The sequence below is a fragment of the Hippocampus zosterae genome, chromosome 1 (assembly GCF_025434085.1).
Source record: "Hippocampus zosterae strain Florida chromosome 1, ASM2543408v3, whole genome shotgun sequence".
Lineage (NCBI taxonomy): Eukaryota > Metazoa > Chordata > Actinopteri > Syngnathiformes > Syngnathidae > Hippocampus > Hippocampus zosterae.
Window position 1 is genome coordinate 28,808,283 of NC_067451.1, and position 24,785 is coordinate 28,833,067.

At 44.3% G+C, this 24,785-nt stretch overlaps 2 protein-coding genes across 3 annotated transcripts; both read right to left on the bottom strand.

Annotated features, from left to right (window-relative positions):
- Positions 1–887: 887 nt before the first annotated feature.
- hspa4b (heat shock protein 4b) lies at positions 888–18,566 on the bottom strand. Its single transcript, XM_052073960.1, has 19 exons — positions 18,245–18,566; positions 17,589–17,646; positions 17,275–17,415; positions 14,301–14,423; positions 13,500–13,599; positions 8,174–8,307; positions 7,841–8,085; positions 7,693–7,769; positions 7,457–7,608; positions 6,997–7,103; positions 6,783–6,916; positions 5,296–5,480; positions 5,109–5,201; positions 4,455–4,610; positions 4,253–4,378; positions 4,065–4,172; positions 3,875–3,994; positions 3,616–3,777; positions 888–1,422 (listed from the first exon to the last, which is right to left on the bottom strand). Exons 1-19 carry the CDS (start codon positions 18,349–18,351, stop codon positions 1,219–1,221), a joined length of 2,532 nt encoding a protein of 843 aa, XP_051929920.1. The 5' UTR covers positions 18,352–18,566; the 3' UTR covers positions 888–1,218.
- Positions 18,567–19,373: 807 nt separating this feature from the next.
- LOC127608153 (cytochrome b-c1 complex subunit 8) lies at positions 19,374–21,817 on the bottom strand. Of its 2 annotated transcripts, none has more exons than XM_052077088.1 (3): positions 21,708–21,817; positions 20,804–20,991; positions 19,374–19,523 (listed from the first exon to the last, which is right to left on the bottom strand). In XM_052077088.1, exons 2-3 carry the CDS (start codon positions 20,955–20,957, stop codon positions 19,429–19,431), a joined length of 249 nt encoding a protein of 82 aa, XP_051933048.1. In that variant the 5' UTR covers positions 20,958–20,991; positions 21,708–21,817; the 3' UTR covers positions 19,374–19,428. The 2 variants fall into 2 exon arrangements, with proteins under 2 accessions (XP_051933048.1, XP_051933041.1); XM_052077081.1 differs by lacking the exon at positions 21,708–21,817 and adding an exon at positions 21,670–21,694.
- Between the last annotated feature and the right edge of the window lie 2,968 nt (positions 21,818–24,785).

Sequence of the window (24,785 nt, forward strand, 5' to 3'; positions counted from 1 at the left end):
TCACTAGGGTCGCGGGGGGTGCTGGAGCCTATCCCAGCCGTCTTCGGGCAGTAGGCGGGGGACACCCTGGATCAGTTGCCAGCCAATCGCAGGGCACACAGAGACGAACGACCATCCACGCTCACATTCACACCTAGGGACAATTTAGAGCATCCAATCAGCCTCCCACATTCCAAAAACATTCATATTAATCAAAGTTAATTCCAAAACTATGCCACCCATGAGTGAAGGTCCTCTGTCGCCCACTGTTGGCATAAACTGAACGTCACAACAATAAGAACGAAAGTGTACTTGAATATAAAAAAATAGATCATAATGTTGCCACGTTAGAGTAAATTGAAGCATAAGATGTATCTCAGTGTGTTACAAATCGCTAGGCGCCGTGTCGATGGTGACGTATGTTGCCCCAATGTTCAAGCAAAGGTAACATCTGTAAAACGTATCTTTGGCATACTGTATTGTAAATCAACATGCCGAGCATGTTATTGATGTAATATTCAACTAAGTACTATTCCAGTTATGTTACATGAATACCATTCTGATTTATTAGTATGTCTTTTTTTAAGTCAGCCTCCCCTGAATGAGGTTGAAATGCTTTGGGTTTCTCACTCTGCTACACCACTCAAAAGTACAGTATTGGGAACCGCGGGCAGAGCGCATTTCTACATTACTGAAATCACAAAAACAAACGCTGTTCAGGATTCCATTCTAGGTGTGTTATTTTAATTTGTGTTTTAATTTTAAAGCAGTATATCCTGGTAGTTATGTCTGAGTTACGTTGTATGGAGCACACAGCCAATGTTGTGGGTAATACGCACTATAATGTTTCAGTTTAGCGTTTGGATCTCATTTAAGAATTGATCCTTGCAAGTATTTTACAGTACAAGTAGTTTTCAATAACTTTATTAAAATCATTAACACAGATCAGAACACAGAGCACACGACAGAAATAAATACCATCAAGATGGCGCTCAATTGTCAAACAGGCTTATTGCAGCTGGCTTCAGAATGATGTCATTGTGGTGGGGGAGGTGGGGTGTGGATGCCATGGCATCAGACACAGCCACCACCCGCAACTGGGATAAGTGTGCTAAAAACTCTGCCTGCTGTTGACTTAAGTGCAATTCCTGAAACATTCCACTTGCACTGATAACACACGCAAGGCAGCAACTCATTCTCAAGTGGCCAGCTCCCAAACTTGGGAGGTTTGATACGGCGTCAGTCAAGGTCCATCTCTGGCTTTTTTTCTGTTTCCGAGGTGGCGTTGCCCGTGTTATCGTTTGCTCCCGTGTCTGCGCCTTCTTCCTGGGCTTTCTCCTGTCCATTCACGGGCCCGTTCTGCTCTGCTGGCGTGTCGTCTTTGGGCAGCTCCACCTTTGGCTTGGGCTTGGTCACGGTCGGGTTACAGGCAGAGAACAGCTCCTGGAAATGTTTGTATAGAATATGAGAAAACAATTCAGTGCCTGATACTTTGGACCTTTGTGAATGAGGCTGATGATTGTTGAAGAGGTGGCCTTTTGTGTAAATGTTTATGCATGATTGGCAATAGCCATGTCCTTTAATTGGCTGACGGAAATTGTTTATTTCTTAGTTTTAATTAAAGGTGCGGCAGAAGACTATCAAATGAATTGATAAATATCTTGATAGCAGATGAATCTTTGAAGCCTTGTGTAAATTTGAAATTATCCACATTCTCAGAATTGCAGTCTTTCAATAGAGTTCTGTCGTCATCAATAAAAGCAGACTGATTTATCTTTGCGTTTCTTCAAAACAAGCCATTTGGAAACATCTGCTTCCAGTTTGTCAGCTTTGAAGATGCTATTCTTGTGTTGAAAATTTTACATGGCATGGTCCCACCTCCGCTCTTCAAGTTCTTAAACCTGAGCAGGAGGCAGAGTACCGTATTTTCACGACTATAAGGCGCCATTAAGTCTTAAATTTTATCCAAAATGGACAGGACGCCTTATGGTGGGGAGCGTCCTTTGTATGCGCTGAGTTCCAAAATCTGACCGACAGCCGACACGCTGTTTATATAGAGAAAAGGCGGAAGTGACTGTGGCCAGGCATGCGGGAAACAGGTCGGCCAATCAGGGAAGGGTGGGCGTGTGTGTGTGTGTGTGTGAGAGAGTGAGAGAGTGAGAGAGAGAGAGAAAGAGAGAGAAAGAGAGGGAGAGAGAGAGAAAGAGAGAGAGAGAGAAAGAGAGAGAGAGAGAGAACAGGCCAGGCAAGGGTGGGCGTGTAAGTGGACGTCACGCTAAAGGGACGCCGCAAGCAGGTACCAACACCTGTATAGATTGTGGCAATGTGCATTGTTGCAAAACAACTCCGGTTTTGGTTTCTAAGAACCCCCGAAAATAAATTCTACAAAGAGACACGCCTACAAAGCTCAGTTCAAACTTAAAGCCACCGGTTATGCTTTTGGCATGTGTGCCCATCTCACAGCAGCGGTGAAAAAAAAAAGTCAAGCAAATGAACTCTGAGCCTGCCGTTATTCCCGGAGGCTTGACTAAAGAACTCCAACCGCTGGACATTGGCATCAACCGGGCGTTCAAAGTAAAGTTGCGAACGGCATGGGAACAATGGATGATCGGTGGCAAACACAACTTTACAAAGAGTGAGAGGCAGCGCTTGGCGAGTTACGCCACAATACGCAACAACGAGAGGGAACGCGGCGTTTTTGATGGATTACGGTACTTGCACAATTGTTCAATTCTTTCTACACACACACGCGCTGCCACCATGTTTCGCTCTGTTCTTTACTTTCAAATGTGGGAAAGCTTCACACGAGAGAAATGTTGACTTTGCTGTTGCTACTCCTTCTTTCCGCTCGGCAATGCGTAGCAACTCACACTAGCATGTGATGCGTTCAATGACAACTGGGATGTGCAGTCCTCTGCTTCTGATACAGAGGATGAGGACTTTGATGGATTTCTGGGTGATTATTGATCGAAAAACGTGAGAACATTGTACGATGGCTAAATAAAACACACCCGAACTCAGTTTTGCTTTCGTTGCCTTTTTAAAAACGTGTTTTTAGCTTGTATCTGTATGTCTTGGCATGCTACCGTATGCTTCAAGCTAACGTGTTGCATGCATGCCGTATGTTTGAGCTGGCGTATGTTTTACTACTGTAAAACTGCGCCCATTGGTACAGTGCGGTCTGTCTATGTGTAAAATACAGAAATGTCACCCATTAATGAGACTGCGCCCAACCGTACGGTGCGTCGAATAGTCGTGAAAATACGGTAGGTAGATCTGCCTCCACCAACAATCTAGCTTTTTAGCTCCAAGTGGCACATTCACAGAGGTGTATTTAATGTGCACTGGTCCTAAAAGAAACAAAATGATAAATGTTCTTTCCGATTATGTGACGTTGCGGACCAACCCAGGAACTGAATCATAATTTGTTTACATGTTTACTGCACTGTCAATTTGTCCTGCTTTTGACACAAGGGATGTGAATGAAAACATTTTTGATTCATCGCCAAATTAATCAACTAAAATAATCATTACTTGCAGCTACAGTATAATGCTTGAGTTATAATGTGAAGTATGTATTGTTTCTCATGAACAAGAGCCTCTGTAGCACTGTACAGCAATGATGGAGGTTCTCACCCTGATTTTCGCTTGAATTTCTGTAACTCTGACTGACGGATCCATCGTCAAGCTCTGTTTGCTCTGCTGGTTCATGGCACTGTTCATCCACATCATCGCTTCGGTGGCCAGCTTGTCCACTTTGGCGACGTCGGCCTCATCTATGTGGTCGTACTGCTCCTCCTGCCAAATAGAAATTCAATTCATTTTTTTGGGCTGCGCGTGTGTGATGGAGAGGTTTGAGGATACGGAAACATTACCCAAGCTTTGAAAAGCTTACTTTCATTTTGCACGCTTCAACAAATTTCATGTATTGCTGGATTTGTTTCCCAAGATCGTCAAAGGCTTTCGGCCTCTCCTCAGCCTCTGTGTAGCGCTCTTGGATAGGCTGTCCCAGTTTCTGCAGAAAGCAATCATTTCAGGACTGTCAAAACGTCATTTTGGCTATTTGACAGAGCAACTGAAATTACCTTCAAGTCTGCCAGCCTGTCAATATACATCTGCTTGGGTTGGTCCTCTCCATCCTCGTACAGCCAGTTCTCAGTATCTGCCAACCTGGATGAAAACGCATCCCTTTCCTGAAAATAAAAAAGAAAGACCACCTTAGCAACACCTCACCCCATTCATGCTTCCCAAGTGGCCCAGAGTGGTAACTCACAGCTTCGCCCACAAACTTCTCCAGCATGCCGTGTAGTTTGTCTCTCATTTCGTAGACGTACTCTTCCACGCAATTCTTGGCATCGTTCCGCTCCTTTTCCAGTTTGTCCTGCATGATCATCTTACCCTGAGGGCACATCACTTTGTAAATAATCGTGCGTCGGATTGCTCCGCTAATGCTTGCGTGTGTAGTTTATTCGTACCTCGTTTTCAACAAAAAGATTCAGCATGTCATCAGCTAGCTGCCACTGTGGGCTGTTTTCAATGGGAAGATCCAAGACTTTGGTTTTGACTTTGGGCTTTTTCGCTTGTGGAGGCTGGTCAGACTTCTTCTCGCCTTTGCCCTCATCTGTGGTAGTCTAAGGGAGAGAGGGAGGGGGTTGTGAGTGTGTGTGCGGGGGCAATCACCTTTTTAAAATAAATACTTTACAACAGGCATTAACATAAGGCTTAGTGTAGTACTGAACAATTAATTGAATTCAAATCGCAATATAGTAAAACGCAAATTTCAAATCGCAAAGAACATTTTGTGAACAGTCCTAGGGAACGCTGAATAGGCTGCAAGTCAAAGCGTTTAATGAGTTTAATTCCAATTAATTCATGGTGGATTTGGCTTTATTTAAGCCTAAAGTATAAGACTAAAAACATCTACAAACTGCACTATGAACCCCCTTTTGTAATACAGATTAATTTGTTTGTTTAAAAACATGTGGGAGGATCTTGGAAAAAAAAAATGCATGATAAATGTTGGTATTTTTTACTATAGTTCAGCCCTACTTATGTGCATGCTATTCAAAACAAGAATTTATCCATGTGATACTGTTGACATTGGTAATTGAAAAACATTTTCAATTCACCTCCATCTCCTCATTCTCTCGGGGCATCTTCTCTTCTTGTTCTTTCTGACCATCTCCCTCATCCTGCTCCTCCTGGTTAGTTTGCATCTTGTTCTGCAGACCGGGAAGCACACAGTGTTTTTTTTTTTTTAACCCCGCACCCACAAAGCGCAAATCCAGTTGCACAGATGATTGCGCCATTTATTACCTCCCCATCTTTATCATTGACTGGCTCCGTCTCCATTGGCTCTTCTGTCTCATCCGACTTGATCACCTCAACCAGCGAAGCGCTGGACACGATGAAGATTCCATGGATGTTCACTCGCACCTTGACTTTCACCTTGGAGCTCTCACCGGAAGCCTGCGGGACAACTTTCTGAATCAGAAACTGACCTGTTTGGAAGAAAATGCACAGGGAAGAATTAGGAAGCAATATCACCCAAACACTCAAACACATAGTATTATGTTTTTATTTCATTATCAACATAGGATAATTGCTCATATCGAAAACGCATTCTGGAACACGAAACATTTTCAGTAAGTGTATTTGCTAAAGACGTATTCGTAACAAGTAAAAAAAAAAAATCACAATCACATGATTTTTCTGAAGGCCTTTTTCTTTTTGCACTTAATGTTGGAGGGAAAAAAACAAAAACATTTTGTACGATGAAACTGAACTCAACATGCATGATGTTATCACGAGACCTCAGTGTGCTACAAGTAACCTCACTTTCAACAAGCATCAATGGATTTATTTTGTGCAGCTGTTCTTCCTTTTCTGAAAGGCAGATTATCTCACAACACTTCTTCCAAAAGAAGGACTGCTGTCAGCATATTACATTGAGCCTCAGCATACCTGAGGTCAGCTCATAAAGCATCAATGCACAATTCGTCATTTGAGACATTTATTTCAAAGTTAGAGAAGCTTCAACAAGAAGTTTTAAAAGAACATTGAAAGAAAAAAAGAAAATTCTAGACCAACAGTATTGCATCAATCAATAAGACTTGCGTTATATTTGACAGTGGTTTTATTGTTTTGATATCACAGTGGCTAATTTCAGTTTACATTTTGAAGATAGCGTCAAGTTTTAGAATGGCAACAGGTTCACCCTGGCATGGACTACTTCCAATCTATATATATATATTGCGCGTCGTCCCGCACGCGGTCTGTCCTTCCGTCTGTCCCTTTTCAAAACGTACCTACTTCACCGCGCCGCTGCGCGCCGCCACTGCGCGCCGCCACTGCGCGCCGCCACTGCGCGCCGCCACTGCGCGCCGCCACTGCGCCGCTCAGGCAGTGGCTCACTACGATCGCGCGGGCATCTTAGTGAAAAAATGTAGTCTACCCACAAGCATTGCAATGAAATTGTTAGTTATTTAGTAGAGCTAAACATCTCATTATTTTCGCGATAAGCAATGAAGATGAACAAAAAGTTGAACCAAGCAACAACACTTTTGTGGGCCGAAGGCCCACCTTACCAGCCTTCCGCAGGAACTAGCTGATGAGCCGCCCGGAGGGCGGCGAACCACCACCTTACCAGCCTTCCGCAGGAACTAGCTGATGAGCCGCCCGGAGGGCGGCGAACCAGCTAGTATTTTATATGGGGAAAGTTGTTAATGTGAACCAAGCAGAGGTCCACAAGCGTCCCGGAATAGATTGTGTTTGACTTCAGAGGCTTCACTCTTTTTGCTTACCGATGGTTGGGTCAGGGTAGGGCAGCACATTAGGATTGTTGTAGTACGCCTCCAGGGAGAAAGGCTCTTTGCGGTAGAACGTCAACATTTTGGAAAAGGGTGCTGGGTGGTTCATGGGAAAGACTTCACATTCACTACAAAATAAAATGGTGTCAAGTCATCAATGTTCAATTTCAAAATAAGGCAAAAGGGGAGCAGATGCGTTTTATTTTACCTGACACCTTCCTCGGCGTCAAACTGCCACTTCAAGGAGATGGGATATGGAACAGCGTCTGTGATGGAGAATTCACGCACTTTGATGGCAGGCGACAACATTGCGCACTGTGGAAAAGGAGCAGCGTTGTCACATGTTGCAATGGAGGCAAAGGCATCACTCTCACACTGGGCAAGACTGCTTTCATGATCAGAACCTGGGTTTGCATGTTCGCTTCTCCCTTAAGAAATTATATCAAGGAGTGACCAATGATTGTAATTCCTATCGCAACAACCTTTGTATACTTTACGTGGGAATAAATTCAAATATGGTCAACCGTTTCTACACACCTGTAAGCATGTCGGCCGTTTGGAACAGAGCCACTCGTGAATGAGTAATCTCAGCCAAAATACTCCCCGCGCGCTCTACTTGCAGCTGGGCTAAAATGTGGTCCAGTCAGCAAAAGGAAGATGTGATGTACCTGTAAAGCAGCTCCTCTGGCCACCGCTTCGTCAGCATTCAGCGTGGTGTTCAATTCCTTCCCAAAGAATTTGCTTATCCTCTCTTTGACGGCGGGGATCCTTGAAGCCCCGCCCACAATCTCTACCGCGTAGATGTCGTCCTTTTTAAGTTCTTAGGGGACATGGAGACAAGTGGGAGGGTTGGAGAATTGCATTTATGTCATCAATAAAAAGAATTAAACGGTGTGGTACTCACTGGATTGTTCCAGCAGACTCTGCAGGGGAGGCTCCACTTTGGCCAAAAGGTCAGCGCTCATCTCTTCAAACTGACCCCTTGTGAATTGAGAAAAGGCACCAAATTAGATAACTGTCGACTTCATGAGAAACAAACGTCTTGGGCCAACCTGTTGAGCTTTCCCGTCACATCTATCTCATTCATGAAGCATTCGATGTTCAACGGTAGGTCGGACGAGTTGGCACTCATGAGCTTTTTCAGTTTCTCACACTCCATGTAGAGCCTGACTAGGGCCCGGGGCTTGGACTTCACATCCAGCTTGTACTTTTTGCCAAATTCCTCACAGAAATGCTTGACTAATACCTCATCAAAATCCTTGCCTCCCAGCTCGGGATCGCAGGCTGTGGCAAGAACCTGTGAGACAACAGTGGAAACAGTTGACGCAAAGCCTGTTCAAGCTCGGAAAGATGGCACCTTTTTTTCCCCCCGGCCAATTCCCAACCTTGAGTTTGCCCTTGTTGAAAGCACACACTGATGTCTGGTATCCAGAATGGCCCAGGTCCACAAACACCACATTCCGAGCTTTCTCTTCTGGAGCAGGTAGATCCTGCTTATAAATCCCATATGCCAGAGCCACTGCAAAGGAACAGTTGGAACACAATTAATGTCATTGACACAGTAGAAGAAAGCCAGGAATAATCTGTGTGTAATTCATGTACTGTCAGTAAACATGTCATGGCAGGAGAAGCATGGGTGTGACGGATGAAAGGAAGGTTGGCTGAATACCAATAACAAGTGCTTCTTTGCTTGTTCTGTCTAGTTAAGTATCAACTGGGCTATGTTTACAAAAATCACTAGTTGCATTTAGCAAAAATCCTGTGAGTTTCGGTGTTAGTAGCACATAATGTGGACTGCTAGTACAGTTTATGTGCCGCAAATATGCAGCGATGGCTGTTTGAAAGTGCTCTATGAATACTGTTGACTTGACTTGACAATTGTGTAGACCATGACAAACTTTGTCGTAGCTTTTTTGCCCCCCATTTTTCTAATTGACAAGGAGGCAGTGATAATTTTACAGTTTGAGCCCTGTGAGTCCCCTGGACCCGCTGATCAGAAAAGTATGAGTCCCATTATGCATTTAGAGAGTCCCAAATTTCGAATTCTGAAATGTATTCAATTGCATATGATAATAACACAAACAACAACAATATACATTGATAATAAGTTTATTTCTTAAAAACAAATGCTGCAAAAATGTTAATAATTACAAGATTTGCCGAGAAATAGGTTCTTATTTCATCCCATGGTTCAGTCTTTGAGTTCACACTTCCGCAACACTTGTTCGTAACACTTGTTTTAACGTTACACAACTTGGCAATCGTCTGCTTTCCACGAGGTGAAGGCCGATTTTCGCCAATCTCGTCACGCGAGAACAAAACAACAATGGCGGAAACGATTTACGAATGTATTTATTTATTTTTGACTGAAAATGTCTTGCGTCCCAAAAACGCACATTATTTGGAACTGTGCGTCTGGCGGGAAAATTATGGGTCTAGGACGCTGGACGCAGAGGTAACGAGATGGCTGAGGAGATAATATGAACCTCCCTGAAGACAAGTGCCGGTATCCCAGCAACAAAAAAATAGAGAGAATTCCCAAAAAAGAGGTCAAGGTCTCAGAAAAAAGGAAGCGCTTGAGTTCTCATTTTGTGTTTGCGTTTGACAGCAAATGGCTGAATGTGCATCTCTGACTGTGGCTCTCCTTTTTGGCTAGTAACACAAAGCAGGAAGGGGGAGGGGGAAAAAAGAAAGACCAAGTAACAGTTCATGGATTGGAAAAACTCATACAGTTTGTTGAGTTTAGGGACTACAGGCTCGGGCTGCGGCTATCAATTTGTTTTGGGTTTTTTTTGCATTGATGCTTCTATCAATTATCCCATGGTTTAATCAGATAAAATTTGATTTAACATTTTTAAACAACCACACCAAAACAAAATATGCATGTGGGGTGCGGGTATTATTTTTGCCCGCTTGGGGATCGCCATTTTCACATTCCATCCATCCATCATCTACCGCTTATCCGCGGGGGCAACAGCTTTAGCAGGGAAGCCCAGACTTCCCTCTCCCTAGCTACTTCTTCCAGCTCTCCCCGGGGGATCCCGAGTCGTTCCCAGGCCAGCTGGGTGACAGTCTCTCCAGCGTGTCCTGGGTCTTCCGCGGGGTCTCCTCCCGGTGGGACATGACCGGAACACCTCACCGGGGAGGCGTTCAGGAGGCATCCGAATCAGATGCCCAAGCCACCTCATCTGGCTCCTCTCGATGCGGAGGAGAAGCGGCTCGACTCTGAGCCCCTACCGGATGACCGAGCTTCTCACCCTATCTTTAAGGGAGAGCCCGGACACCCTGCGGAGAAAACTCATTTCGGCCGCTTGTAACCGGGATCTCGTTCTTTCGGTCACGACCCATAGCTCGTGACCATAGGTGAGGGTTGGGACGTAGATCGACCGGTAAATTGAGAGCTTCGCCCTTTGGCTCAGCTCCTTCTTCACCACGACAGACTGATACAACGTCCGCATCACAGCAGACGCTGCACCGATCCGCCTTTCGATCTCTCGCTCCCTCCTGCCCCCACTCGTGAAAAAGACCCTAAGATACTTGAACTCTTCTACTTGGGGCAAGATCTCCTCCCCGACCCGGAGGGGGCACTCCACCGTTTTCCGACTGAGGACCATGGTTTCAGATTTGGAGGTGCTGATCTTCATTCCAACCGCTTCACACTCGGCTGCGAAACGCTCCAGCGAGAGTTGGAGAGCCCTGTTTGAAGGAGCCAACAGCACCACATCATCTGCAAAAAGCAGGGATGCAATACTGAGGCCCCCAAAACTGACCCCCTCAACGCTTCGGCTGTGCCTAGAAATTCTGTCCATAAAGGTTATGAACAGAATCGGCGACAAAGGACAGCCTTGGCGGAGTCCTACCCCCAATGGAAACGATTCCGACTTACTGCCGGCAATGCGAACCAAACTCTGACATCGGTGGTATAGTGACCGAACAGCCCGTATCAGGGGGTTCGGTACCCCATACCCTTGAAGCACCCCCCACAGAACTCCCCGAGGGACACGGTCAAACGCCTTCTCCAAGTCCACAAAACACATGTAGACTGGTTGGGCGAATTCCCACAAACCCTCGAGGACCCTGCTAAGGGTGTAGAGCTGGTCCACTGTTCCACGGCCGGGACGAAAACCACACTGCTCCTCCTCAATCTGAGGCTCGACTTCCTGACGGACCCTCCTCTCCAGCACCCCTGAATAGACCCTACCAGGGAGGCTGAGGAGTGTGATCCCTCTGTAGTTGGAACACACCCTCCGGTCCCCCTTTTTAAAAAGAGGGACTACCACCCCGGTCTGCCAATCCAGAGGCACTCTCCCCGTTGACCACGCGATGTTGCAGAGGCGTGTCAACCAGGACAGCCCCACAACATCCAGAGCCTTGAGGAACTCCGGGCGGATCTCATCCACCCCTGGGGCCTTGCCACCGAGGAGCTTTTTAACCACATCGGTGACTTCAACCACAGAGATAGAAGAGCCCACCTCAGAGTCCCCAGGCTCTGCTTCCTCAAAGGAAGACGTGTTGGTGGAGTTGAGGAGGTCTTCGAAGTACTCTGCCCACCGGTTCACAACGTCCCAAGTCGAAGTCAGCAGCGCCCCATCCCCACTGTACACAGTGTTAGTGGTGCAATGCTTCCCCCTCCTCAGACGTCGGAGGGTGGACCAGAATTTCCTCGAAGCCGTCCGGAAGTCGGCTTCCATGGTCTCACCAAACTCCTCCCACGCTCGGGTTTTTGCCTCGGCGACCGCCGAAGCTGCGTTCCGCTTGGCCAGTCGATACCCGTCAGCTGCCTCTGGGTCCTACAGGCCATAAAGGCTCAATAGGACTCCTTCTTCAGCTTGACGGCATCCGTTACTGCTGGTGTCCACCAGCGAGGACGGGGGTTGCCGCCACGACAGGCACCAACCACCTTACGGCCACAACTCAGATTGGCCGCCTCAACAATAGCGGCACGGAACATGGTCCACTCTGGCTCAATGTCCCCCGCCTCCCCCGGAACATGGGAAAAGCTCTGTCAGAGGTGGGAGTTGAAACTCCTTCTGACAGGGGATTCCGCCAGACCCCCCCAACACGTTTGGGTCTGCCAGGACGTACCGGCATCTTCCCCCACCATCGGAGCCTACTCACCACCAGGTGGTGTTCAGTTGTCAGCTCCGCCACTCTCTTCACCCGAGTGTCCAGAACATGTGGCCGCAAATCCGATGATACAACTACAAAGTCGATCATCGAACTACGGCCTAGGGTGTCCTGGTGCCAAGTGCACATATGGACACCCTTATGCTTGAACAAGGTGTTCGTTATGGACAATCCGTGGCGAGCACAGAAGTCCAATAACAAAACACCACTCGAGTTCTGATCGGGGGGGCCGTTCCTCCCAATCACACCCCTCCAGGTCTCACTGTCATTGCCCACGCGAGCATTGAAGTCCCCCAGCAGAACAAGGGAGTCCCCAGCAGGAGTACACTCCAACACACCCTCCAAGAACTCCAAAAAGGGTGGGTATGCTGAACTGCTGTTTGGTACATATGCACAAACAACAGTCAGGACCCGTCCACCCACCCGAAGGCGGAGGGAGGCAACCCTCTCATCTACCGGTGTGAACCCCAATGTACAGGCACTGAGCCGGGGGGCAATAAGTATGCCCACACCTGCTCTGCACCTCTCACCTTGAGCAACTCCAGAGTGGAAGAGAGTCGAACCCCTCTCGAGAGAACTGGTACCAGAACACAGGCTGTGTGTGGAGGCAAGTCCGACTATATCCAGTCGGAAATTCTCTGCCTCATACACCAGCTCAGGCTCCTTCCCTGCCAGAGAGGTGACATTCCATGTCCCAAGAGCTAGCTTCTGCAGCCAAGGATCGGACCGCCAGGGTCCCCGCCTTTGGCTGCCGCCCAGCTCACATTGCACCCGACCCCTTTATTCACATTCCACACTGTAGTATCTGTGACTTTAAATATATATGGCTCTAAAAGCGTGTGGCCTTGTGAGTGATGTCCATCAGCGAACCAGCGTGTCGTCAGCTCCTGTTTGCTCAGGTTAGCAGGTCTGCATGTTGAGTCTCTGGGTCTCAGTTGTGCACGTTGAAGACTGAAAGCAGCATATCTATCCTCAAACCCTATCCAAATCATCCTCCTCCTTATACATGTTATTGAATTCTGTTTGTAATTTCCCCATAGCGGGACAAATAAAGGATATATTAATCTTAAACCCCGGGGTGGGGATTGCAATACAGTCTAGCTAACACTGGCATGGTACAGTATAAAAAAATAACTAGCTAACACAGATATCTTATGTTGGCGACCTTGGACATGCTTTTCTCAATTGTTAATTCTGCTTTGCACATTACACGCTCTCCTTGTTTTAAGCCTGACAAGTTCTCAAATTATGGACATTGTCCATCTTTTCTCCTCGCTCGCCACCATTGTTCCAATTTATTTCCACATGGAGTCATGCATTGGTCCGAAGTAACATCAGTCCATTAAAAAAAATAAAATAAAAATAAAATCACTACAAAGCTTTGAAGCAGATATCTTGGGATGACGTTATTAAATTATTCAGTTGATCACTTTAGCCCTAGTTATAGACACTAAATTGGAATTGGGCACTGAGACCAGGTGTGTAAATTCAGCCAGAGTATGCTTGTAAAGCAGCCATGGAAGATCTTCACTGAGCTACTTAGCCTACAGTACATAAAGACCATTCACCAAAAGTGGTACACACCTGCAGTCGTCTCATTCATGAGCCTCAAGCAGTTGAGTCCTGCAATCTGTGCAGCATCAACCACTGATCGCCTTTCAGAGTCAGTGAAGTAGCAGGGAATCTGGGAAACACAAGGAATTTTTGTTTTTATTTTGCATGTTTCCTTCCAGAAATGCTATTCAACCTTGAATAGATACATTAGCCATGAAGGTTTTTTTTTTTTTGGGGGGGGGGGGGGGGGAATAGGGGACAATTCCCTGAAAAGGAGGAAAATCTTCTCACAAAAGGCATCTTCACACTACCCTTGGTTGTCTTGGCTGTTGCTGGAGGGCAGCACACAAGGAAAACAGCACCCCAATACAAGCCTGCCCATATTTGGAGGGGCCTGAGTAGTAGCCAACTAGGAACTAACGGGGAAGCTTTTCCCACTGGTTGGTCTATTGCTGTGAGCACTCTGAAATCACTCAGCCAGCTTTTCTCCTATTGCACACGCCTTCTGACATCACCCCGATGCCATACTAGAATTCAACATTTCATTAATTAGAGGACACGCCACGAAGCGAAACCTACCCAATTGCACCAAATGCAATGAATGTGATCAAAGGCGTGCATGCATTGCAAAACACAGTGTGAAAAGGTCTTTACAAAAAAAGTACTTTGACTCAAGCTGGCTGCTTCATCTTTTTTCAGGGCATCGCCAGACTCACCAACGGAACAACCCACAAAGGGTAGGTAACCGTAGCACAGGCGGAGCGAGTGTGTGTGTGTGTGTGTGTACGGGGAGATTTTTTTTCATCCATTTTACTGTTTTGTAATACTTACAGAAACAACACAGTCAGCAACGGGCTTCTTCAGTGCATTTTCTGCGGTCTCTTTCAGCTTGGTCAGAAGCATGGCAGTGACCTGTTCAATGCTGAACACCTTCTCCTCCTCCATATACATGACCTGTAGGAGTAGCCAATTGAACACCACTGAATCAAATTATCATATAATAAACATTTGTTAAATCGCTGCAGTATGAAATTAGTATGGCCAATTACCAGCACCAATTTTGAGTCCATGACTCTGTTTGTTCTGAGGACTTTGTTGAAAGCTCGTTTTAAGGCTTAGTAACGTTAGAAAACATGCAACATATTAATTTCCATCCATCCATCCATCCATCCATCCATCATCTACCGCTTATCCGGGGCCGGGTCGCGGGGGCAACAGCTTTAGCAGGGAAGCCCAGACTTCCCTCTCCCTAGCTACTTCTTCCAGCTCTCCCCGGGGGATCCCGAGTCGTTCCCAGGCAAGCTGGGTGACAGTCTCTCCAGCGTGTCCTGGGTCTTCCTCGGGGTCTCCTCCCGGTGGGACATGACCGGAACACCTCACCGGGGAGGCGCTCCGGAGGCATCCGAATCAGATGCCCAAGCCACCTCATATTAATTTCCAATGTTTACATTTTAGTTCAGTCCTGTATAGTAACACCAATTTGTGAAATTAGTACCTTACAATGGCTATTACTCGATGTGTTAAATTGTACATACATGTCAGAAACAGGATTCTTTGATGACCGGAATATCTGCTGACTTCCAGTGTGCTAACGACTCTTTAGCCTTGAGGCTAATTTTAGTGAATGGGCCTGCTACAAGAGCAGAGGGGTTCCCATCCAAGTGATTGGGCATGGTCATGAAAACACCAAGAAGTTGAGAATGTCAGGAAATGATACACTTGACCATTTAATGATGACAGTGGACCAGTTAACTATGTCTTTTACGGCAGGATCGTTGTTGATGACGGCTCCATTGTCATCGCATCTCCTCTTTGCTTCTGTATTCAATGTTTTTCTATATTCTGTCAACTTTTCAGCACTCTTCCGAGCACATCTAACTGGTTAGGAATATTCAAAGATAGGACAGGTTAGGAGGATTTGATTTGGTCTTTTAGTTTTCAGTAAGGGCGATATAGCTCAACTAGCTTACCTATCTTACCAAGTTAATGTCAGATGGGGGCATCCAATGTGTGAGACAAACAAATACCGATCACATGATTAGCAACGATCTATATTGCCCAGTCGACAGTAATCAGAAAAGAACACTATGTCCCCTGCAAAGAAAAGGAAGTTCAGCATTTTATCTGTAATATAAAGGGTGAACTCTGCCACAAATAGCAAAAAACTATTTGTTATTGACACCCTACTAAAAAGCTTTATTATTGCATTGCGTCTTACAAGATGGTAGGCACTACTTTTGTTGAAACGATCCTCCATGAGACGACGTCTCCACTTGGTCCAGAATGCTGCCGCTCGCTTCTTGATAGGTACCCCTAAGAGCAGTGGTGGGCAAACTACGGTCCACATCTGGCCCGTTGGTCTTTTTAATCCGGACCGCCAAAGATTGGTGCACAATTAAGGTTTGATTGCATTCATTTCGTTTGGACTTGTAATGACAGGTATTTCAACACCAGGTGGCGCAGTTACTTCAAGTTGCAGAGCACAGGGAGGGAGGGGAAGACGAAGAAAGAGGGAGAGAGTAATGACCATGGAATGGAAAGTGATATGTATCTAATTAAACGAAGCGGGTAACAAAGTACGAAACATTCAGGAGACGCCTGGAGTCGGAAAGACTCAAATCTGCGAGACTTTGAAGAACAAGTAAGCGATTCTTACTCAGTCCGATTCTGGCAATTTCCATGCTCAGAGTGAATTGCTTGTGGCTCGAGTAAATGAAAATTTCCTAGAATGAATGGTTTGATTGTTATCATGTTAAAAACTTTCTGCAAACTGGACAGCTAATAAGAGTCGGAGAGCAGTCAAATGTGTAGAGCGTGAACAACAGCGGGCTCAGTACACATCCTTGAGGAGAACCGGTTCCGAGTGTGATGGTGGAGGAGAATGTTACATTACTGGCATACAAAGACATTGTGCTATCTTCTTTATTATCTATTTCTATTTCTAACTTTTGGCCCGGCCCTCCACAATATTTTCTGCTTCTCATTTGGCCCCCCCGGGAAAATAATTGCCCACCCCTGCCTAAGAGGGAGTCAAGTCAAGTCAAGTCAACGGTATTTATAGAGCACTTTCAAACACCCATCGCTGCATACAAAGTGCTGTACATGGAGCGATTTAACATACAGAATAAACAGTAAGACGAAATGGTAATAAAGGCGGTAGAAAGCACCAAGCGGTAAAATCATGCTGAGTCGAACACCAAAGAATACAAGTGAGTTTTGAGGAGGGAGCACATAACTCCTACTCTGGCATCCCATCACATTTTAGAGTTCTTTTTAAGATCCTTTTATTCGTTTTCAAATCTTTAAATGGCATTTCCCCACCTTACCTCTCTGAGCTTCTCCACCCTTATGCACCTGCCGGGTGCCTCAGGTCTGGGGACCTGACACTATAAGAGCTACCAAGAACTAAGAGAGGATTTACCCTTTCCCGTTGCTGGTCCCTCTCTTTGGAATGATGGTCATTAAGCCCCCTCGCTGCCCATCTTTTAAAACTAATTTTTAGTCTTTTTTTTTTTGACTCACCATGAGACTTGATTTTCAGTTTTACTATTGTTAATATTTTTACTTCTGTATGAATTGGCTTGTGTTTTTCATCGAAAATCACCTGAGTGAGCCACACGCCTCGTGATGACTTGGGTTTTCTTACTTTATCACAGTTCATCATGTTGACACCAAGGTGGTCAACTCTATCGTGGCAGCAAATCTTAATCCCCCACCCCCAAAAGTCGATTGCTGCATTATTAGAGACATTGTAAAACAAAAACCAAGAACTAATTTCTCAGGAAATGCCTCATTATGTGCCTACCTTGATTCCAGTAGTCCCTGTGGGCATTTGTGCAATATCATAGACCAGACTGGGCTTGAGGCGCTGCACGAATGGATCCGAGAATGCCCGACCATGAAATCGCTTGAAGCCTTGCACCGTGTTCTTGCAGTTTGTGACAACCTGTTCAACCACAAACATTCTAATGTCAAGAAAAAAAATTAAGTGAGTTAACAGATTTTGCCAACCTATTATCACCATAACCCATGCCACATTCTAAGCATGCTCGTTGTCAAAATTCTCCATACACAATGCTACAATTAAGACCATTCATACCATGTCCAATAAAATCATACCTGGCTCTTTGCAGCTGCACCAATTGATCGATTCCGTGGTCCAAAAGAAACACATGCTCTATGAATAGAGAAGACAAATCCGTTTCGTCCTCCTTTTTGTACAATCGTACATTTTGTAGCTACAATGACGCTGTCACAAGCAATGAGCCTTCACGTGATGCATTTCAATGCGTTTTGTGCAATGCTGTTGAACTATAGCAGAGTAATGTCGTCTCGTTGGGGATTTGGAGGCCACCAAAGCACAATCAATTCATCAAAGCGTTTTGACAGCTAGTGTACGCCGGCCTCCTCCCAATCACGCGGTTTTCAATGCCCACAGGCATAACAAAATCCCTTGGCTGTTCTCCTTTACATTCTGTAACGGTAACGCGTACTTCCGTGTAAATATATATATATTATATACACACACACACACACACACATCTATGCACAGAACAAAAACAGTGGACGTCTTGTAACTCACGACGGTTACCGTCGCTAGCAGTAGCCCTAGCACTCACATGCTGTTTCCTGTTGTGAAATTCACTAGCATGCTAACTCGCCAAGTTAGCATTGTTAGCTTCACACAAGGGGATGATCACGCGTGAATTCGCGATCGTGCCCAACTAGTTATAAGGCGCATGCAACACAAAAGTAAAGCCATCGCTCATACTTACGGTGTACACCGGTCGCTATATTCATTGGCGATAGTTTCGATCCCACCGGCTCGGGCTACTGCTACATAGCAGTTCAAATAGCCCACGTCGAATCCTACAACTGACATCTTATAACTAGCTAAGTGGGTAATGTAGTGTGGAGCAGATACGCCGGGAAGTGCAGCGGTACAGTTCCGAGTAAAATGAGGACCGATCAGTTACAGGGATAGGATTTCACTCAGCGGCAGTCGTTGGTTCACCCTTGTTCTCGTTCCATTAAGCTGAGCAAATCAGCATGCGGTACACCGGCAGAAGAACCGAGAGGCTTCAGGAATTTTCTATCCGTGTCGCCAACCAATAGCGTGCGAGGCCGGGATAGGAAGCAACTGCGACACCTATAGGGCAAAAAAGAATAGCGAAGGGAAGCAGCCTTGCCGTCATGTACAGTAGTTGCCTCAAGTATGGGAACGGCAAGGTTCCCATACATTCCTTTGCTGTTGTATACTAAAGATGTTTCGATTTCAGATCGATGAATGTGAGTGAGGACTTGAAAAGTCCAGTTTTTATTTCATAGTATTTTACATCAAGATGTGTTAAACAACTCAAGACAGACCGGTGCCATCCAGTTTTCAAGCAAATAACAGTACTGTATTGTAATAGAAATGATGATACATGGTACTGTATTTATATTATACTTTGGTAGAATCTAATCTCTGTGTTATCAGCCAATAAAGCTTTGTTCTAAAACGGTTGTGGTTTACTGCTGTACTTCTTTGCCAAATTCAATTTGACCTTCCCAGTCTTTTTTTAGTTGTTTGCATCTTGTGGTGTGTATGGCCTGTATATTTCTTCTCTCAAAGTCTTCTCACAATGGCTTGTAATGTCTTCACCCATGCCCTGTGGAGGTTGGCACCGATGTCACTTAATTCATCTTTGGGTGTATCCTCACAGCTCACAATGTATCTGTCATCAACTACTATTGATACCCTTGGCAACCTGTTCAATGTCTGCTGCACAAAGAACATACTGCAAAAAAATTGACTTGACTTAACCCTTCCACGCATCACAAACACAGAGCGCATAGATATTACTATGCCTACCAATATAGGTATGCCGTGAGCTCAACATGAACAATCAACACAGTCTGGACTGATATTTTTTCATCTTTATTGGTGAACAGAAGAAGCCTTGGAGCTGGCGAAAATTTATTCTTCATTTTCGTAGTCAGCGGGATTCTTCCTCTTGCTCTGCTTGTGAACACTGTTGCCCCACGAGTAGGTCAGGTACATGAGGATCATTGCTGTAATTGATTGAACATATGCACAGGGATATGGAATTTTAGTGCAGTTTTTGTGTCAGTCTGCAATTAACAATACTTTGTCACAGTAACATCAATAGAAATGTCACTTAAAACAACAATTTGTCTTCCAAGCAAAAAATAATAATAATAGTTTGAATCATGAAATTTTGTATTACGATTATACTGTACTTCAAAATGACTTGAGATGACACGAAGAGTAGAAAATGTGCAATATGAATTAAAAATATTGCCATTAGAATTTTTTTCTAGTCAAATTAATTACATTGCGGGACAGCATTTGCGCCCCCACTATATTGCAGATTATTAAGCAATCGTTTCTGGGTTTTTACAGGTCTTTATTCTTCACAGATAACCCTGAGGTTAGAGTTAGAGAATAGTTCTAGATTGGGCTCTGCTGGGTTCCACTGGAAAAGATGCAGCAGAATTAAGAGCGTGTTTTTCTCCTTTCTTTCAAAATGTTGCTGCTTTAAATTGTGAATTTCTCCATTGTGAGACAAATAAAGAAGAAATGATATGGTCTGGTTAAAAATGTTGGCGTTTAATTCTACAATGTTTAATTGTGTCAGTTCTACAGTTTAGTGTCAGTTTTACAGTAAATTCCAACTAGGTTTGACAAACACCTCGAAGCAAGCACGCTTGGCTATTCAGGGTGTATTCACACCTGAAAAGTCCTTTGGCTCGCTTGTTTGGTGCGGACCAAAAGCGGACCTTTTTATTTATTTTATGTTTGATGCAGTTTGTATCCACCAACTGCACCTTTTAGTTCACGTGGGAACAGGTGATAGGGAATACCACAGTGTATTTTAAGTTTGTGTGAATCTTTCTGAATTTAATCATGTATCATATATGTGGGAGAACTATGTTTTTATATGGTTATAAGATATTGTGGATGGGTTTGGAATCCCTTTCACGACCGCATTCTGTCAGAATATTATGTAACTCGCAAACTAGCTTGTAACTCCTAAAGATGTCATACAACTTCATATATGAATTATAAAACACTTCTGGGCCAAAACAGATCAATGGTAAAAAGCAAGTACGGCTGTAACTTAGGGTCTTGTTGTTCTGTCATGATTCGTCTGTCACTGCTCAAACTAGGTCTTCGTGTTGATCTGTAACCTCAAAATGTATGTCAAGGCCATCATAAACAGACGACTCTTAGTATACGTGTTTAAGTGTTGTTGTTTTTTTCCCCAAATATCCAGTAATATATACCATTATGTTAAAAACACTGAAAGGTATAGACAAAAGATACTCACGGGGCGCAACTTTGAAGAAAGATGACGTGAACCTTCTCCAAACATTGGGAATTCCTTTGGAGAAATAATTGGGGAATGCCTTCTGCTCAAAGGGGGACAGACTGTATGTGATGACATGCCTGACCCTGGCCAAATTTCCAAAGTGGCGGCCCATGCTGATCTGAATGCCAACCAAAGGGGTCAACGAGCTGCAAAAGAGACAAGGCTAGAATTTGATTATGTGATTTCAATGTGAACACAAGATCAGAAGGAATCTAAAATATATTAGGCCTAAAAAAGAAGCAAATTCAAGCAATGAAGTAATTATACAAACACCAATACCATTTGGTTTGGGACATAGTGTAAAATGTGTTGCTGGCATCAAATTGAAAATGTGTGAACAGTTGGAAAAAATAACATCAGTTTGAATATTAAATATATTGTCTTTGTTGCGCAGTCAATTGAATATAGATTGAAAAGGATTAGCAAATCATTGTATTGCGTTTTCATTTACATTATACACGACGTTCCAACTTCAATGGAATTGTAAATAACGTTTGTCTCGCACAAGAAGAACCCCCATCACATTCCATTATCGTGACATGAGCGAGTTCTCTGACACAAAATGTGTCAATACAGAAGCGAGCAAACTTTAAGACCGTTTGTGAAGCAATTAATACAGGTAGCGCAGAATGATTGTGAAAAAACAGAGCAACTACGCACGACAAAGCGTGACCATTAGCCTCGGTGCCCGGGCAAAAGTACAAGCATTAGACCTTGAACCATGTTTTCAAATAGTGTTTAAGGAAGCAACTCACAAGCATAGAAGTATTTTTTTAAATCTGATGATCAGTGTAATTCTAGATTTTCGTCGAACACAAACTCACAAAAACGGTTGTATTGATGCGATGACATTGAGGCTTACCGCTTTCCTCGTAGTCTTTTGCTAACAACGCTCTCCTGTTCTTCCTGTTTGACTTCACGTCGACGGAGCACAATATGGAATGCTTTACTGCCCTCTAACGGCTTGGAGGCCAAAGACTCGCTCGCAAGATCACTGAAGTATTCAAGTGGATTAAAGTAATGTACTGCCGGGGTGGAGGTACTGTAGTTTGTTTGTCGGCCTGTTTTGTTCCTCTTTAATTTAGTTTGTTTTCTATTTTATGGAATAATTTTTCTGTTCTTGTGCTACTTTTTCTGATTTAACCCCTCTGTTTTTTGGGGAGCTTTTTTAATGCAACATGCATCCATTGCTCATCTGTTGGATTTATTATTTTTTAGTAATCATACATTCACGTATTATTCGGTTGATTCTCGTGTCGTCATTTTATGCTCGCAATGAAGAATGCTTCTGCCTGTCAGTATAGTTTGATTTTGCTTGCAAAGAAGAACGCTTATGGTTGCAATCATTAGTTGGCTTTGCCTGCAATGAAGAACGCTTATGCTTTCAATAAAGATTTATCCTTTATTATTTACTCACATCTATAATCATTATATGTTCTTCATTATGTGCTCACTTTTGCTTGCTGTACTGTGTGAAAGGTTTAGGGTCGCAACCACCTTTCCGAGGACGTGGTTGGGAAGAGATAACTGTTAAGACTAAAAAGCGAGCAAGGCTGAACCGGGAATGGAGACATCAACACCAGCTGCAACGGGATGTTTATGTGACATTTGCACACATGTACGTAAATTGCACTCACATACACACACAGAGTCAAACAAGTTCAGTGTGTGTTCAACAGCCCCCACCCTTTAGGTTGGGCACACCTATGTAGTAGCTTTCCCAATAAATGAGGAGGTGAAGGGGGAGATCGTTAGGGTTACGTGTGGAGAACTGAAACCGAACGCTTCTCCTCGTTCCCTCCTGGTACCAGAATCGAGTCTCCTGTCTCCTCCTTTTGGTTATTCCTGAGTGTCAATTTGGACCGACCTGACAAATAAACAAATAAATCATCGATCAATAAATTATGTTATTCATTTGGGCATCAGTCTGGCCATTCTTAATTTGTGCTATTGTTGACATCGCTCGCAACAAGTAAATCTGAAGCGCTAGCGTAACTGTTAGCTCTTCACTTGAAGACCGTGGCCACGGGTCAAAGACACCCTTTCTGGGACTGGGTTTCGGCTCCTCGTCTGGGGGCTGAGGGTTGAAGCGAATCCCAGAGGAGAGAGGACTACTCTTAGTGGTAAGTAGGGCGGCGGTGTCCTGTACGTACTTAAACTCCGCATCGACACTCTAGGTGAGCGTTTACGCGCCGGGTTTGTTAAGACGGAGGTCGGGGTGGTCTTTAAACCTGTTTTTAAGTGAAACCATCTCAGGACAGGTGTTGTAGTTTGGTTCGAACGCTTGGTTCGAGACCCTATGTGAGCCTGAGAGGGGTTTGTTGAGAAGGAACTCTTTCAACGGTGATTGAGTGTTTGCGCGCCGGCAAAAAGACGTGGTCTTTTTAAGCCGCAACGCCCTGAGCCATACTAGTCCCTATTAGGGATGTGAATCTCAGCACTGAGGACGATTCGATACACATCACGATCCACTGCCAGCGATGCGATACTTAAACGATACATGGAATTTTCTGGCGATACGATGCGATACGTTTCACCGTCGTCACGATGCGATACGATTCGATACACATTAAGTTCAAATCAATGCGATCCGATACGATACAATGCAATTTGTTGCGATATTGTGCAATTAAACATGATGCAAATAAGCAAAGAAAAAAAGCTTTTAAAAAGATGGAATTCAGTATGGTATTACAAAAAGGATACGACTTTATTCCTTATAAAGAGTAGAACTTGTAAAACAACTTATTTAAGCCCTTTCACAATTGGGTTTTGTGCAAAGAAAATGTAAACAATTTGGCACCTGAGACTCACAGCTGTTGCTATAGTGTAAACACAAACAGACTCTCACTGAGTGTCTTATATGAAATATTCATATATATATATATATATATATATATATATATATATATATATATATATATATATATATATATATATATATATATATATATATATATATATATATATATATATATATATATATGAATCTATAGCGCAAGATGTCCACCCATCCACTGTAAGTTCAACTCTTTGCGCACTGTTCAGCGACACAGTAATCTCACTTCTCACTTTGTTGTACACATCGGGAATATGTTTGTAAGTGAACACAGACCTGTCTGGTATTTTATACCTGGGTTCCAAAACGTACACGAGCTGTCTGAAACCCTCGTTGTCCACCACGCTAAGGCTGGAGGTCTTTGCATATGAAATAAGCAGTGGCCTTAGTTATAGCCATTGCGCGGTCACAGTGAGTTGCAAGGGGACTCCCAAAATAAGAGGAAATTTTTTTCCGATCCTGACCTGGTTTACCAAGAGTTTCTCCGGTGACCGAGCGAGGAACTGGGCGGGAGGGAAACTTGTCGGTGATCTGGTGCCATCGGTTTAAGTGGGTCTGCATATTTGTGGTGCTGCCGTTGTATGGCTTCTTAGTGCGACATTCCTTGCAAATTACGGAGGTTTTATCAAGCTTTCCGTCTTTCTTTTTGAAGCCGTAGTATTTCCAAACATAAGATTTGAATGTTGCGGCTGCATTAAATATAGTAGTTTCCTTGCTGCTGCGTGCGCTAACTTCCATAATGTTTCGCTAGTTGTGTACTGGACTGTATGTGACGCACGGCTACCGTCCGTATTCAACACAAAACGCAAAGCAATGATGGTGCATTCAATGCGCCTAGGAAAGGGCAGATATGTGACGTTTAACATGAATAAAACGGCGATTGAATCGGATTTTACCGATACCCATCAATGCATCGTGATGAATCGCGATTTCACCGATAACATCAATGCATCGTGATGAATCGCGATTTCACCCGTGAATCGCGTCGTACCCAGTGAATGAGCCGATGCACTCGGATCGCGGACGTGCGCATCGATGTATCGATTAATATCGATTATTTTCCACAGTGTGGAAAATAATATGCCTATTAATATAGGCATA